Genomic DNA, 17183 nt, shown 5'->3' on the forward strand with positions numbered 1-17183 from the left:
TGCCTACACTTATTAACCCCGAGCAGATCTCACTGCTACTATAATAAAGTTATTAACCCCTAATCCGCCTCACTCCCGCCTCAATAACCCCATAATAAATAGTATTAACCCCTAATCTGCCCTCCCTAACATCGCCGACACCTAACTTCAATTATTAACCCCTAATCTGCAGACCGAATCTCGCCGCTACTGTAATAAATGGATTAACCCCTAAAGCTAAGTCTAACCCTAACTCTAACACCCCCCTAAGTTAAATATAATTTAAATCTAATGAAATAAATTTACTCTTAATAAATAAATTATTCCTATTTAAAGCTAAATACTTACCTGTAAAATAAACCCTAATATAGCTACAATATAAATTATAATTATATTAGAGCTATTTTAAGATTTATATTTATTTTACAGGTAGCTTTGTATTTATTTTAACCAGGTACAATAGCTATTAAATAGTTAAGAACTATTTAATAGCTAAAATAGTTAAAATAATTACAAAATTACCTGTAAAATAAATCCTAACCTAAGTTACAATTAAACCTAACACTACACTATCAATAAATTAATTAAATAAAATACCTACAATTACCTACAATTAAACCTAACACTACACTGATGGGTATATGAAGTAACCCTACATACACTATCAATAAATTAATTAAATACAATATCTACAAATAAATACAATGAAATAAACTAACTAAAGTACAAAAAATAAAAAAGAACTAAGTTACAAAAAATAAAAAAATATTTACAAACATCAGAAAAATATTACAAGAATTTTAAACTAATTACACCTACTCTAAGCCCTCTAATAAAATAACAAAGACCCCCAAAATAAAAAAATGCCCTACCCTATTCTAAATTACTAAAGTTCAAAGCTCTTTTACCTTACCAGCTCTGAAAAGGGCCCTTTGCGGGGCATGCCCCAAAGAATTCAGCTCTTTTGCCTGTAAAAAAAAACACATACAATACCCCCCCAACATTACAACCCACCACCCACATACCCCTAATCTAACCCAAACCCCCCTTAAATAAACCTAACACTAAGCCCCTGAAGATCTTCCTACCTTATCTTCACCATACCAGGTTCACCGATCGATCCAGAAGAGCTCCTCCGATGTCTTGATCCAAGCCCAAGCGGGGGGCTGAAGAGGTCCATGATCCAGCTGAAGTCTTCATCCAAGCGGGAGCTGAAGAGATCCATGATCCGGCTGAAGTCTTCTATCAACGGCATCTTCAATCTTCTTTCTTCCGGATCCATGTTCATCCCGCCGACGCGGAACATCCATCTTCACCGACGACTTCCCGACGAATGACGGTTCCTTTAAGGGACGTCATCCAAGATGGCGTCCCTCGAATTCCGATTGGCTGATAGGATTCTATCAGCCAATCGCAATTAAGGTAGGACAATTCTGAATGGCTGATGGAATCAGCCAATCAGAATTAAGTTCAATCCGATTGGCTGATCTGATCAGCCAATCAGATTGAGCTCGCATTCTATTGGCTGATCGGAACAGCCAATAGAATGCGAGCTCAATCTGATTGGCTGATTGAATCAGCCAATCGGATTGAACTTGATTCTGATTGGCCGATTCCATCAGCCAATCAGAATTTTCCTACCTTAATTCCGATTGGCTGATAGAATCCTATCAGCCAATCGGAATTCGAGGGACGCCATCTTGGATGACGTCCCTTAAAGGAACCGTCATTCGTCGGGAAGTCATCGGTGAAGATGGATGTTCCGCGTCGGCGGAATGAACATGGATCCGGAAGAAAGAAGATTGAAGATGCCGTTGATAGAAGACTTCAACCGGATCATGGACCTCTTCAGCTCCCGCTTGGATGAAGACTTCAGCCGAATCATGGACCTCTTCAGCTCCCGCTTGGATGAAGACTTCAGCCGGATCATGGACATCTTCAGCCCCCCACTTGGGCTTGGATTAAGGCATCGGAGGAGCTCTTCTGGATCGATCGGTGAACCTGGTATGGTGAAGATAAGGTAGGAAGATCTTCAGGGGCTTAGTGTTAGGTTTATTTAAGGGGGGTTTGGGTTAAATTAGGGGTATGTGGGTGGTGGGTTGTAATGTTGGGGGGGTATTGTATGTGTTTTTTTTACAGGCAAAAGAGCTGAATTCTTTGGGGCATGCCCCTCAAAGGGCCCTGTTTACGGCTGGTAAGGTAAAAGAGCTTTGAACTTTAGTAATTTAGAATAGGGTAGGGCATTTTTTTATTTTGGGGGTCTTTGTTATTTTATTAGGGGGCTTAGAGTAGGTGTAATTAGTTTAAAATTGTTGTAATATTTTTCTGATGTTTGTAAATATTTTTTTATTTTTTGTAACTTAGTTCTTTTTTATTTTTTGTACTTTAGTTAGTTTATTTAAATGTATTTATTTGTAGATATTGTATTTAATTAATGTATTGATAGTGTAGTGTTAGGTTTAATTGTAGGTAATTGTAGGTATTTTATTTAATTTATTTATTGATAGTGTAGTGTTAGGTTTAATAGTAACTTAGGTTAGGATTTATTTTACAGGTAAATTTGTAATTATTTTAACTATTTTAGCTATTAAATAGTTCTTAACTATTTAATAGCTATTGTACCTGGTTAAAATAAATACAAAGTTACCTGTAAAATAAATATAAATCCTAAAATAGCTATAATATAAATATAATTTATATTGTAGCTATATTAGGATTTATTTTACAGGTAAGTATTTAGCTTTAAATAGGAATAATTTATTTAATAAGAGTTAATTAATTTCGTTAGATTTAAATTATATTTAAGTTAGGGGGGTGTTAGTGTTAGGGTTAGACTTAGCTTTAGGGGTTAATACATTTATTAGAATAGCGGTGAGCTCCAGTCGGCAGATTAGGGGTTAATGTTTGAAGTTAGGTATCGGCGATGTTAGGGAGGGCAGATTAGGAGTTAATACTATTTATTATAGGGTTAGTGAGGCGGATTAGGGGTTAATAACTTTATTATAATAGCAGTCCCTTGCATTGAAAATCCAGTGTACGGCGGTGACTGTATAAAGAGGATGCTCCGCGCCGGATGTCTACTGGATGGACCCGCCCCGCTCGGCAGATTAGGGGTTAATAAGTGTAGGCAGGTGGAGGCGACGTAGTGGGGGGCAGATTTGGGGTTAATAAATATAATATAGGGGTCGGCGGTGTTAGGGGCAGCAGATTAGGGGTACATAGGGATAATGTAAGTAGCAGCGGTTTACGGAGCGGCAGATTAGGGGTTAATAATAATATGCAGGGGTCAGCGATAGCGGGGGCGGCAGAATAGGGGTTAATAAGTGTAAGGTTAGGGGTGTTTAGACTCGGGGTACATGTTAGAGTGTTAGGTGCAGACGTGGGAAGTGTTTCCCCATAGCAAGCAATGGGGCTGCGTTAGGAGCTGAACGCTGCTTTTTTGCCGGTGTTGGTTTTTTTTCAGCTCAAACAGCCCCATTGTTTTCTATGGGGGAATCGTGCACGAGCACGTTTTTGAAGCTGGCCGCGTCCGTAAGCACCGCTGGTATCGAGAGTTGAAGTTGCGTTAAATATGCTATACGCTCCTTTTTTGGAGCCTAACGCAGCCATTCTGTGAACTCTCAATACCAGCGGTATTTAAAAGGTGCGGCCAGAAAAAAGCACGCGTAGCTAATGCACCCCTTTGGCTGCAGAACTCTAAATCTAGGCGTAAGTTTAAACTAACAATTAAACTAACATAACTATTAAACTAAAATTAAACTAACTACCAATTAAATTAAACTAAACTACACATTAAAAAAAATCCTAACACTACTCTGAAAATTACAAACTATCTTATTACAAAAAAACCCACTAAGTTACGAAAAATAACAAACACTAAATTACAGAAAATAAAAAAAAAACGAAATTATCAAAAATAAAAAAGAATTGTACCTAATCTAATAGCCCTATCATAATAAAAAAGCCCATCCAAAATAGAAATAAAAAACCCTAGCATACAATAAACTACCAATGGTCCTTAAAAGGGCCTTTTGTGGGGCATTGCTCCAAAGATATCAGCTCTTTTACCTGTAAAGAAAAACACAACCCCCCAACAGTAAAACCCACAACCCAATCAACCCCCCAAAATAAAAACTGGGAAAAAGACAACAAATCCGGACAGGTAGCCAGTGCCAACAGTGTTTATTCAACAGGTGATAGACAAGAGGTGCAGCTCTTACTGTCTGACATATTTCGCGCATGCACACATGCGCTTCCTCAGAGATAAAAAATAAAAAGCCTAATTCTAAAAAAAACAAAGCTACCCATTGCCCTGAAAGGGGCATTTGTATGGGCATTGCCCTTAAAAAAGCCTAACACTAACCCCCTGACGATCCGCTTACAGTTTTTGAAGTCCCGCTTGAACGATCTTCATCCCCGCGAAGTCTTCATCTAGGCGGCCTCTTCAATCTTTATCCCGGCAGCAACATCATGATCCAAGCGGCGAGAAGTCTTCATCCAGATCCAGGTGGCATCCTCTATCTTGATACCAGAGGAGCGGGGTGGGTCCATCCAGTAGACATCCGGCGCGGAGCATCCTCTTTATACAGTCACCGCCGTACACTGGATTTTCAATGCAAGGGACGCGATTCAAGATGGCGTCCCTTGCATTCCTATTGGCTGAAAAGTTTTATTCTAATCTAATTTCATTATGTTAAAGTTAGAGGGTGTTAGGGTTTGGGTTAGGGTTAGGTTTAGGGTTAGGGTTACGTTATGGTTAGGTTTAGGTTTAGGGGTTAATATAGTTTAATTTAGGTTGTTGCGATGTGGCGGGCTGGCAGTTTAGGGGTTGATAGGTATTATTTAGTTAATAATTGTAAGTTTAATTTGGATCTATTTTAATTATGGTAAAGTTAGAAGGTGTTAGGGGTTAATAGTTTAATTTAGGCTGTTGCGATGTGGGGGGCTGGCTGTTTAGGGCTTAATAGCTTTATTTAGGTGGAGGCGATATCGGGAGCAGCAGATTAGGGGTTAATAACTGTAGGCAGGTGTTGGCAATATCAGGGTCAGCAGATTAGGGGTGTTAAGACTCAGAGTTTATGTTAGGGTGTTAGGTTTAAACTGTCTTTTATTTTCCCCATAGACATCAATGGGGCTGTGTTACGAAGCCTTTGTTTCCGCGATCGCAGGTGTTAGACTTTTTTTTGCCGGCTCTCCCAATGATGTCTATGGAGAAAGCTTGCACGAGCACGTCAAACACAGCGCTTGTTTTGGGAGCGGTATGGCGCTTAAAATCACCATATCGCCCGCACAAGCAGTGTTTTTTTAAACTTGTAATGGCAGCGCTATAGGAAATTAAATTAAATTAAATAACGCCACTTTTGTTAGCCAGGTTGCTTACCTTAAAATTACCCTGCTAACATATTTGTTTAGTTTTAAGATGGAGATTAAACTATTAAAGGGCATTTTTAGATTCTGATAAGCTGATTTTTGTTCATTTTAATGGACTACAAGATTAAATTTATGGTAAATCCTAGGGTTTCTGAAATGCTAGGATTTACCATTGGAACAAATAAAGGGGACTTTCAGTCATGAAGTATAAAATACTTCATGCTGAAAGCTGATTTATTTGTTTGCAACGTTCGCCGCACTGAGCTGCTAAGGCAGCCCACGGCAGAATGCTAATTTGGCTGAGAGGTGACGTTTTCACCTCTTAGCCAATAGCCGTGCGGGAAATCTGGCTCCGACTGTTGATGGATTTCCTGCACAAGTATTGGCTAAGAGGTGGAAACCGCAGGAAGTACATATCATTACTATGTATACACAGTTACTGTCTCTATTGTGCTAGTCAAGACTTTGAACTGTTCTGTTCTCGATGTATCATATTACACACTTGTTTGCTTCCATTATGTCAACAGCAAAGATTGCTATTTCCACTGGGCCCATTCTGCATTTTTTTTTATTTATTATATCTGTGCATTATCATGCGTAATTTAAGTTAGTAATTATGGTGTAACACCTTGTCATGTCTAAATCCATTCCACCTTACACAGCTTTTCTAACCTGTCATACCACCTTTTATTTCAATTAAGCTGATCAGGTTTCCTTATTTAATCTCCTTGTAACCAAGATGCATTGCTGGTTTATTGAAGTTTATTGCCAAAGTAAAGCAGCTCAACTCCGTACCTAGAGTACCAAAACAAGATTCTCCTGATCAGAGAAACCTTTTGCCGTTACAAGCAGCTTCTGCTTCAAGCTGCCACAGCCGCTGACGTCACCGCAGCGCCAAATCACGCTACCGCTCTGACACACACTCCCTGTCTAAACAGACAGCATACAGACTCCCAGCTACACAGAGCCATTACCACGCTGCACGCTCACTAATCCCTGCAAGTATTCTACCTACCCGCATCTGGGATTCCTCTCACAGGCTCTGCTTCTGAATTAAGGTTCTGTATATAGAGTGCTTAAGTCTCTGTTTACACATTTGACATTACTCTTTAAACAACAGTTGAATTGAAGGTAAAACTCCTGTTTGTATCTGTGCAGTCTGGGTTCCATATTTCACCTGTCACCAGTGAATCTGACTTTACAGACTTATACTATTTATGTTTAACCCTTATGCTTCCTGTTGCACTATATAAGACCTGCCTAAGATAAAGCTCATTAGTACTACTCATATTATTGGGTCTTATCCCTCAGGCTAAATTAACACAAGTGATTAAGTTAGTGTTTATCTTACTAGCAAGCACACTTAGTAACTTGTAACACTCCACAATTATTTATCCTGCTTAGAGGTCTTAAATGTTTACTTAAATACTTGCTGCATATCACAGAGCTTTACATATTATCACAGATCGTTACATAATAAACCAGCCATATTAAAATGGAGCCTTCTGATGTGACCCCACAACTACACAGCCTTAACCAACGTTTAGATAATCTGACCCAGGCTTTTAGAGAGCTGCAAGTAGAGAACCAGAGCCTCAAAGCCTGTTTTAGGGAAGTTTTATCTAACAGAAATACCGGAAACGACCACCAGGCTGAACCTCAGGTCTCATACCCAGAGAAGTTTTCTGGTGATCGCTCCACTTTCAGACAGTTTAGAAATGCCTGTCTACTATTGTTTGACTTACGTCCCAGGACCTATGCTACTGACCGGAGCAAGGTGCTCACTATATTGTCCTACTTGAGGGGAGAACCTAGGGCCTGGGCAGATTCATTTTATGAGACCCAGGATCCTATCCTAAACTCTTTAGATGCATTCCTCAAAGCTTTGTCTACCCTTTATGACGACCCCTATCGGCAAGTTACTGCAGAAGGTAAACTAAGAAACCTCAGGCAGCTAAAAACACTGGTAGAGGAGTATATCACCCGCTTTAAGATCTGGGCCAGGGATTCCCTCTGGAATGAGGTTTCTTTAAAAAACCAGTATCGCCTAGGATTGGCGGAGGACATTAAGGACGAACTAGCCAGGGTAGGCATACCAGACCGCCTTGAAGAATTATACGCTCTTACTATCACTATAGACCGTAGGCTTAGGGAGAGGAGACAAGAAAGAAACCCTTCTACTACTCCTGTACGCAGGGTTTTACCCACACCTCCTACTTCCAGTTCTTCAGCTGAACAGCCTATGGATATCAGTTTCCTCAGAGGACCTCTTTCCCCACAAGAGAAGGCTAGACGCCGTACACTCAATCTCTGTATGTATTGTGGGGGGACTGAACATACTGTTAAAGAATGTCCTTTACTCACAAAGCAGAAGTTAGGTAAGGCACTCACAACTAAACATTGCTTACATACAAAAACCTTATCTACCACCTATCTTACTTTACCCTTACTTTTGCAGTGGGATCGACACAGGATAAACTGTAACGCCATGATTGACACCGGAGCATGTGCAAACTTTATTGATTTAAGTTTAGTTGAAGTTAATAAAATACCTTTTTTGTTCAAAAGCACACCTATGCCTCTTAAAGTCATTGATGGTACACCATTAGCATCAGGTCCAGTCTCTCAACAAACCATCCCTCTCCTTGTTACATCTACTTCTGGTCATTATGAGACTATCTCTTTTGATATCATCTCTTCTCCAATTTATCCTATCGTTCTGGGTATCTCTTGGCTCAAAAAACACCAACCTACGGTTCATTGGGATTCTCTCACCTTATCCTTCTCATCACCTTACTGTACTTCCACGTGTTTTCCTAATTCCAACTTGCTTTCCACAACTACTCCTACCATTCCTTCTCCATATCTTGACTTCTCTGAGGTTTTCAACAAAAAGGAGGCTGAGACATTGCCTCCACATAGGCCTTACGATTGCCCCATTGACCTTCTCCCTGGGGTAACCATACCCTATGGGCATATTTACCCCCTCTCAAGACCCGAATTAATCCATCTAAAGTCTTACATTGCTGAGAATTTAAAGAAGGGGTTTATCCGTCCATCCACTTCCCCTGCCGGAGCTGGCATCTTTTTTGTTAAAAACAAGGATGGGTCCTTACGTCCCATAATTGATTATTGGGAACTCAATAAGCGTACTGTAAAGAACCGATACCCACTACCTCTCATCCCAGAATTGATTGAGAGGTTAAGAGGCGCAACTATATTTCACGAAACTGGATCTTAGGGGCGCATACAACCTTGTTAGAATAAGGGCCGGAGACGAGTGGCTGACGGCATTTAGGACCAGGTATGGTCTTTTCGAGTATACCGTTATGCCGTTCGGTCTCTGTAATGCTCCGGCAACATTTCAAAACTTCATTAATGACATCTTTAGGGATATTCTTGACACTTTTCTGGTGGTCTACCTTGACAACATCCTAATCTACTCTTCTTCTTACTCAGAACATATCAATCACGTCAGGCTTGTACTATCCAGACTACAGACACACAAATTGTATGTTAAGCTGGAAAAATGCCTTTTCCATGTCAGTCAGGTTTCCTTCTTGGGCTACAATATTAGTAAAAGTAACATCATGATGGAGGACAGTAAAATTACAGCTATCACCTCCTGGCCAAGACCCTCCAATATAAAAGACGTCCAACGTTTTTTAGGCTTTGCAAATTTTTACAGACGGTTCATTAAAGATTTCGCAGCCATCACCAAACCCCTCACTAATCTGACCAAAACCACTTCTGCCTTTCTATGGACTTCCCAGGCACAGAACGCCTTTGATCTCCTAAAATCGTGGTTTATCACATCCCCAGTTCTACAACTACCTAATAGCAAAGCACAGTTTGTCCTAGAGGTGGATGCATCAGACTACGCTATCGGCTCCGTTCTCTCACAAAAAGCTTCTCCAAAAGACTCACTCCATCCAGTATGTTACTTTTCCAGACTTCTGACACCAGCGGAGTTGAACTATCCGGTTGGTGAAAAGGAGCTTTTGGCCATTAAGTCATCTTTCGACCAGTGGAGACACTTATTGGAGGGCGCAGAACAACCCATAGTGATTTACACGGATCATAAGAACTTGCAATACCTCCAGACCAACCGTACGCTCTCAGCCCGTCAGCTCCGCTGGAGTCTTTACTTTTCCCGATTCTCCTACACCATCACTTACCGTCCTGGAACAAAAAACGGGAAGGCTGACGCCCTCTCTCGTAAGGATGCTAGACTCCAGACAACCCCATCCTACTCAACTATTTTCCCCAAGTCCCACATCATAGGTCTCCTCTCCAAGGATTTTGCTGAACTAAAAAACCAACAACAGCTGGATACAACAAAATCTTCTTACCCTCTCTTACCTGATGTCAACGGAGTTCTCTGCAACCACTCCAAACTTTATATACCTCCTTCGCTCCGCAACAAAGCCCTATCGCTCTCCCATGACTCTTCCTTAGCTGGTCACTTGGGTATACACAAGACCCTAGATCTACTTCGCAGATATTTCTGGTGGCCATCTATGAGAATGTCTGTTAACAATTATGTCAAGTCTTGTCCCACATGCCAGATTTGTAAACCCTCACATCAATTGCCTCTGGGGCTATTACAGAATTTACCTATTCCTGAACGCCCTTGGGCTAGTGTGTCCATGGACTTCATAGTGGACCTTCCAAAATCCGACGGCATGACTGTTATCTTTGTCGTTGTTGACTTATTCTCAGGAATGGCACATTTTATTCCAATAGAATCACTACCGACTGCTCAAAAAACTGCAGAACTGTTCATCAAAGAGGTTGTTAGACTACATGGACTCCCAACATCCGTCCTCAGTGACAGAGGGTCACAATTCACCTCCAAGTTTTGGAAATATCTTTGTCAATCTCTTTCTATCCAACAACATCTTACCACCGCATACCATCCGCAATCTAATGGGTTATGTGAGAGAACCAATCAGTGGTTGGAACAATATTTGAGATGCTTTTGCTCCAACAAACAGGACTCTTGGCTATCTTTCCTACCACACGCTGAATTAGCCTTTAATAACACTACCAACACCTCCACGGGGTATTCACCCTTTTATGCCAACAACGGACTCCACCCACGATTTCATCCGTTACCTCCAACTGACACTCCTTGTCCGCAGGTTAATGACCTGATCAATTCTATCAAACAAACATTTACCGTAATCAAAGATAACATTCAGCAAGCTCAAGCCACCCAGAAACGCTCCTATGACCTCCGACATCGGGCTCCTCCCGTATACAAGGTTGGTGACCTGGTTTGGTTAGCCACAAAAAATCTCAGGATACCTACTCCTTGTAGGAAATTCAACAACCTTTTTGTATGGCCTTTTCCCATCATCTCCATCAGCAACCCTCTCACGGTCACTCTGCAGTTGCCCTCTTCCTACCGCATCCATCCGACGTTCCACATCTCCCTCATCAAGCCTTGTGACACCTCCCGATGTCTGCCTCTCCCTCCACCGTCTTCCCCGGCATCCGATCCTGAGTATGAAGTCCACTCTATCTTGGACTCTAGGCGTTGCCATGGTCAACTTGAGTACCTAGTGCATTGGGCTGGATTTGATTCTTCCGAGGATTCTTGGGAGCCGGCCTCCAATCTCTCTGCACCCCGTCTGGTGTCCCTTTTCCATAGGCGCCATCCAGAAAGACCCGCGCCTTGACACCTTTGGGGTTCCTTTGCAGGGGGGTATGTCATGTCTAAATCCATTCCACCTTACACAGCGTTTCTAACCCGTCATACCACCTTTTATTTCAATTAAGCTGATCAGGTTTCCTTATTTAATCTCCTTGTAACCAAGATGCATTGCTGTTTTATTGAAGTTTATTGCCAAAATAAAGCAGCTCAACTCCGTACCTAGAGTACCAAAACAAGATTCTCCTGATCAGAGAAACCTTTTGCCGTTACAAGCAGCTTCTGCTTCAAGCTGCCACAGCCGCTGACGTCACCGCAGCGCCGATTCACGCTACCGCTCTGACACACACTCCCTGTCTAAACAGACAGCATACAGACTCCCAGCTACACGGAGCCATTACCACGCTGCACGCTCACTAATCCCTGCAAGTATTCTACCTACCCGCATCTGGGATTCCTCTCACAGGCTCTGCTTCTGAATTAAGGTTCTGTATATAGAGTGCTTAAGTCTCTGTTTACTCATTTGACATTACTCTTTAAACAACAGTTGAATTGAAGGTAAAACTCCTGTTTGTATCTGTGCAGTCTGGGTTCCATATTTCACCTGTCACCAGTGAATCTGACTTTACAGACTTATACTATTTATGTTTAACCCTTATGCTTCCTGTTGCACTATATAAGACCTGCCTAAGATAAAGCTCATTAGTACTACTCATATTATTGGGTCTTATCCCTCAGGCTAAATTAACACAAGTGATTAAGTTAGTGTTTATCTTACTAGCAAGCACACTTAGTAACTTGTAACACTCCACAATTATTTATCCTGCTTAGAGGTCTTAAATGTTTACTTAAATACTTGCTGCATATCACAGAGCTTTACATATTATCACAGATCGTTACACACCTGGACATAACTCTCTGTCACCAATGTGTATATATCCTTATAGTCACTAATTTGTATTCTGTATTCTTTGGGTTACTGATTAATTAATTAATGCAATACAGATAATGGAGTTTTGCTTTGATGTTACTATGGTAACCCTTTGACGGTTTTTCTATCAGTGGGTGGGGTACTAACACTTTAAATTGTTTGCTGTGAGATTCATTATTGTTGGTCTGATGAAGGGGTGAACACCCCGAAACATCACTGAGGAATAAATTAGTTTGAACACTTTACAAGACAAGTGAGTGCTTTGTTCTATAATCTTTATCTACATTCTTCTTAGCACCCTGGCATTTGACTAACCTTTTTGTGAGAGTGCACTTACCCTACTACCTATATATATATTTATATATATATATATATATATATATATATATATATTATATTTATATATATATATATATATATATATATATATATATATATATATATATTGTATCAAAATGCCATTAAATATATGTAGAAATGTGTATTTATGAATAAATAGAACATAGTCTGCTATGTGAAGAACATTGGAATGTGAAATATTCATGTTTTCATGTCGAGTTAGCGCACTTTAGAATATGCGATCAGGTTTGCACGTGAGTAGGGTGTTAGATTTTTTTCCACTTTTTTTGCTCCACTGACTTCTATGGGAGAATACGATATTGTGCGCATAATATTCTAATTTTGGCTTTTTACGCTTGGCGAGTTAGCATGCAAGCAAAAACCATTTACTTTCAACTTGTAATACGAGCACCAAATGACACGCACAAAAAGCTTGCTTCTAGCGGATTCAATACTTAAACGGGAGCATTAAATACTGCTCCACTTGTAATCTGACACAGTATTGTTAGTATTACTAATTTGCACAAATATCATAAAAAAACTTTTAGGGAATAATGAGGAAACATTCTGCTTTTACAGCAATTTCCAATCACCCCTGCCTGTGTAGATGGAGTGTTCCTACCCAAACATCCAGAAGAGCTTCTGGCTGCGAAAGAGAGCCACCGTGTTCCTTATATAATTGGTGTAAATAACCAGGAGTGTGGGTGGATTCTTCCACAGGTAAGGAACAGTTTCTTGAGAAACCCAAAATTTAAAGACTATTGTTTATTGAATATTCTTAAACCTAATATTACAAACAATAGGCTCAGGCAGGGTGATTCTAATAAATTGTATGTCAGCATCTTAAAAAACTATTTTGCAAAACGTTATTTAATAAAAAAAATGTTTATGATATAATCAGTACATGCACTACTGAAGTCAGACAAACTAATAATCTATATTTATGTTGATTCTCTTCCCAAGAAATCCCTGAATTTATATTTAAGAAGCCAATTTATCAGACACTACTTACCTTTCCACAAAACAATTCATCATTAGTATAATTTTATCAGAACATGCTGTAAAGAAAGGGTAATAAGTTTCCAAAATATAGTTAGTCATATTCAGAATATGCATAAGGTGAAAATTAAGTTATGTTTGATGTAGCATAATTGTTGTTGTGATAATGGTTCTTTTCAAACTAGAAATAATGTGAAATGACATTGGAAAGTGAAAACATTTATGATTGCACTCTGGATGAAAGTCTAACAAGTTCGTTTGCATGTATCTGAAATTAAATCAGAAGATATCGCTATTGAAAAAATCCTTGAGAGTCTGGTTATGTGAGTGAATGTGGAGTGGCAACTTCGTTGAGATTGTAAATTGTTGTACTGCTTTACTGGATTGTGGCATGTCCAGTCCTCTTTGATTCCTATTTCAGAATGTTTTTCCTGTCCTGAGTGGTTATGTTGTCTGGATAGGTTGCTTTGACATACAGCTCCCTTAGGGTTGCTTTAATTCTCCATGGAAGACAGAGCTTTAATTTAAATTAACTGTGCTGTTTGCTGGATAACTCACACAATATGGGGATAGAGTTTTACACCCTTGCCATTTGGTTGGTTGTGGCCCAGTGAGCAAGCAGATAATGTACTGAAATTATCTTCAATATGGTGTATTAGTTGCAGCTGTGGATATAATTTACTTAGAATGGTTTGTTTGTTGCCATATCAAATGCCACACTCAAGGTAGACAATACAGTAAATACAGGCATGTTCACTGATTTTATACCACTCATGTGAACTACACCAAAACAAGGGGTCATGTTCTCAATTTGCTGGGTAGATGTTTCACGAACAATTTGTGTAAGAACTTATATGAGAAAGTTTGTTTGATTAATAGATCTGGCAGAGGTGGTAAGGATATCCTAAGGCAATTCAAAACAACATGAAATATGGACAAGGCTGTCCTGAGGATTCATTAAAGTGAAAGTAAATCCTAGCTTTTTACAAATGCTAGGATTTACTATTGAAACAAATAAAGGGCACTTTCATTCATGAAGTATAAGATACTTCAGGTAGAAAGCTCCTTTATTTAATTCAACCGATCGCTGCTCTTAGATCCTACAGCAGCGCACGGCTAAAAAATTTTTGGCTAAGAGGTGACTTTTCACCTCTTAGCCAATAGCTGTGCGGTAAATCCGGCTCCCATGGGCGCCAAGCCAGATTTACCGCACGGCTATTGGCTAAGAGGTGAAAACGTCATCTCTTAGCCAAAACATTTTTTTAGCCGTGGGCTGCTGTAGCAGCTAAAAACGGCGATCGGTTAAAACAAATAAAGGAGCTTTCTACATGAAGTATCTTATACTTCATGAATGAAAGTGCCCTTTATTTGTTTCAATAGTAAATCCTAGCGTTTGTAAAACGGTAGGATTTACTTTCACTTTAAGTATATACATATGATAGAAAGAGTGACATACTAAACCAGACTTCTTGTTCTTATTTACCATCAAAATCTGTTCCTAAATATCTGTATAAAGTGGCCACTGACCAGCAGGTATCTCATTGAATAAAAAGGTAGCAGAGAGTTGGAATATAACATAAAGCTAAACAAAACAGTCATAGATATCACACAGATAATTAAAATAAAAAATTATCTTATAACGGTTGTATGACACAAATCCAATGTATTTATGCACTTGTATAAGAAGAAGACAGCAATTTATTTCAATAAGATACATTTTAATTTAAACTATTCTTTTTTTTTTTTTTTTGTCCAGTTCATGAATCTTACGCACGTGATAGAAAAAATGGATAAAGACACTACACACTCAATTCTCCTCGATGGTCCTTTCTTAGTAAGGCCTTTTGACTACCTTATGAAATCATATTTTTAAAACTCACTTATTTTTAATGTTTATTAACCCATTTCAATTTGGTTATACAGGGTATAAGGCCCGAAACTGTTCCCATAATTATAGATGATTACTTTGGTCATACGGAGGATCCAGTAGAAATACGAAACAAGTTTATTGATTTATGTGGAGATCACATGTTTGTTGTGCCTGCCATCAAAACTGCCAGATATCACAGAGGTATGGAATTCAGAATGTGTATGATGTTTCAGAGTTTGGCAAACAAATCCATAGATTGCTATGATCTAATATTAATTAGTTGACTGTTTACCCTTCAGTTCTAGATTTCTAGTGATAGCTTGGTAGATATACATGTTTAAATGGTGACAGTTCCCTGCTATCATACACAATAGGGATCCAGAGGGATGTGGTGTTAAAAACACAAATATTAGCTTAATGGGATAATATAATCATGTATACTTAGTCAATAATCCCCATTTCAACCCATCTAAATTCCAGTATGAAGTACCTTGCATGGATTTTTCAGATTTTCCAAATTCACAACTAAAGTTAGTGCAGGTCCTGGGAACCAAGCGCACTAAGGCCCTGAATTCAAAACCTCTCTGATTAGGTGAGATATTCTAAATTGTTCCTCCAGCATTGCAAGATCCCTAGAGAAATTTTCAAAAGGCAGATTTTGCTTTACTTCTAGAAGGGGCCTTTCCTGAATTTCTGTATGTGAAGAAGAGACAAGCCCAGTGCATGACATGACAGTTCTGCTGCATTTACACGTTGTGCTTTCTATTTTATACCACTTTACAATTCAGATTACATTTTATTACATTTTAACTTTGCACTTTCTATTTTGTACTTTATTTTGTATACAGCAGTGTCAGGGCCGGATTGGGCCGTTGGGATATGGGGAAAAATCCTGGTTGGCCGGCAGAGGTTGCTCTGGGGCAGCTGCAGAAGTGTGTGGAGAGCAGCAAAGTTGTGAATTACTTGTGAGGGAGCGCAGCGGCAGAACAGCGCTGCACACAGAATGACAGGCTCAGCCACTAATTTAGGCCTGATTTACTTTTCATGCATTATGAGCAGCTGTCATCTGAGGCAGTCAGGACTCAGGAACGGCCGTTCATCGCTCCAATAGAGGTAATAGGGCAGCGACAGCATCACACATTTGCTTACTTTAGGCTAAGGCAACTTAACTGGTCCACAACCGCAATCAGTTTGATGTCAGACTCACTCAGTCACTCACTGGCTGACTGTCTGTCTTTCACTCAAGCTAGAACGTCAGTTGTCACACAGAGTCACACGTGACATAGTCATTGGGGAGCCTACTAGCCTAGTTGGAACAACTTGGAGGCCACGTGGGAGTCGGACAGCAGTCACCGGTAATACGGATCATGACACAGACCAGTGCACTACTAGTCTAACACAAAAAGAAAATTTAAAAAGAAACTTTAAGGTATGTTAATTAAAAATACTGGGTTTAGGGGAAAGCGTCAAGGGCCCAATTATGTATATGTATTCGATAGGGTAATAAGACTGTACTGTACAGTAGTGTAATGGCACATTTGTATATTTGTAACTGTTGATTTAAATTAATTAAATCAACAGTTACAAATATACATGACCCTTTAGTCTGCCCTATTATCCACCTATCAATATCTGCCCTGGTCAAGGTTGCTTCTTCTTCTGAAAACAGTGCAAAGCCCTTATATAATAAATCTATTGATTTATGAAATGATACCTCCATGTAGTATATATATATATATAGTATATAATAAGGGTAAATACACACCCACATGGACAAACCTACATTTTTCGTTGTCTTTAAATTTTGCTGATGCATTCAATTGGATATTCCATTTAGTTTAAGAATGTGCATTTGTAACAAAACAAATCCAAATCCCTAGTGTAGATATCTATTTTACATTAACATTTTCATATATATATATATATATATATATATATATATATATATATATATATATATATATATATATATATCAGGGCTCTAAATTTCCTCTAGCCCACTAGACACTGCGAGTGGAAATTTAACAGTGGCGAGTGAA

General features: G+C 39.4%; 1 protein-coding gene across 2 annotated transcripts in view; it reads left to right on the plus strand.

Moving 5' to 3' along the window:
* LOC128648600 (pyrethroid hydrolase Ces2e-like) overlaps positions 1 to 17183 on the plus strand; it is a 193599-nt gene that overhangs the window by 131402 nt on the left and 45014 nt on the right. For both annotated transcript variants that reach the window (XM_053701374.1, XM_053701366.1), the window contains exons 8-10: positions 12855 to 12995; positions 15031 to 15108; positions 15198 to 15345. In XM_053701374.1, the coding sequence (XP_053557349.1) occupies positions 12855 to 12995; positions 15031 to 15108; positions 15198 to 15345 (367 nt within the window). The remainder of the gene's footprint in view (positions 1 to 12854; positions 12996 to 15030; positions 15109 to 15197; positions 15346 to 17183) is intronic.

The sequence above is a fragment of the Bombina bombina genome, chromosome 1 (genome assembly GCF_027579735.1).
Source record: "Bombina bombina isolate aBomBom1 chromosome 1, aBomBom1.pri, whole genome shotgun sequence".
Lineage (NCBI taxonomy): Eukaryota > Metazoa > Chordata > Amphibia > Anura > Bombinatoridae > Bombina > Bombina bombina.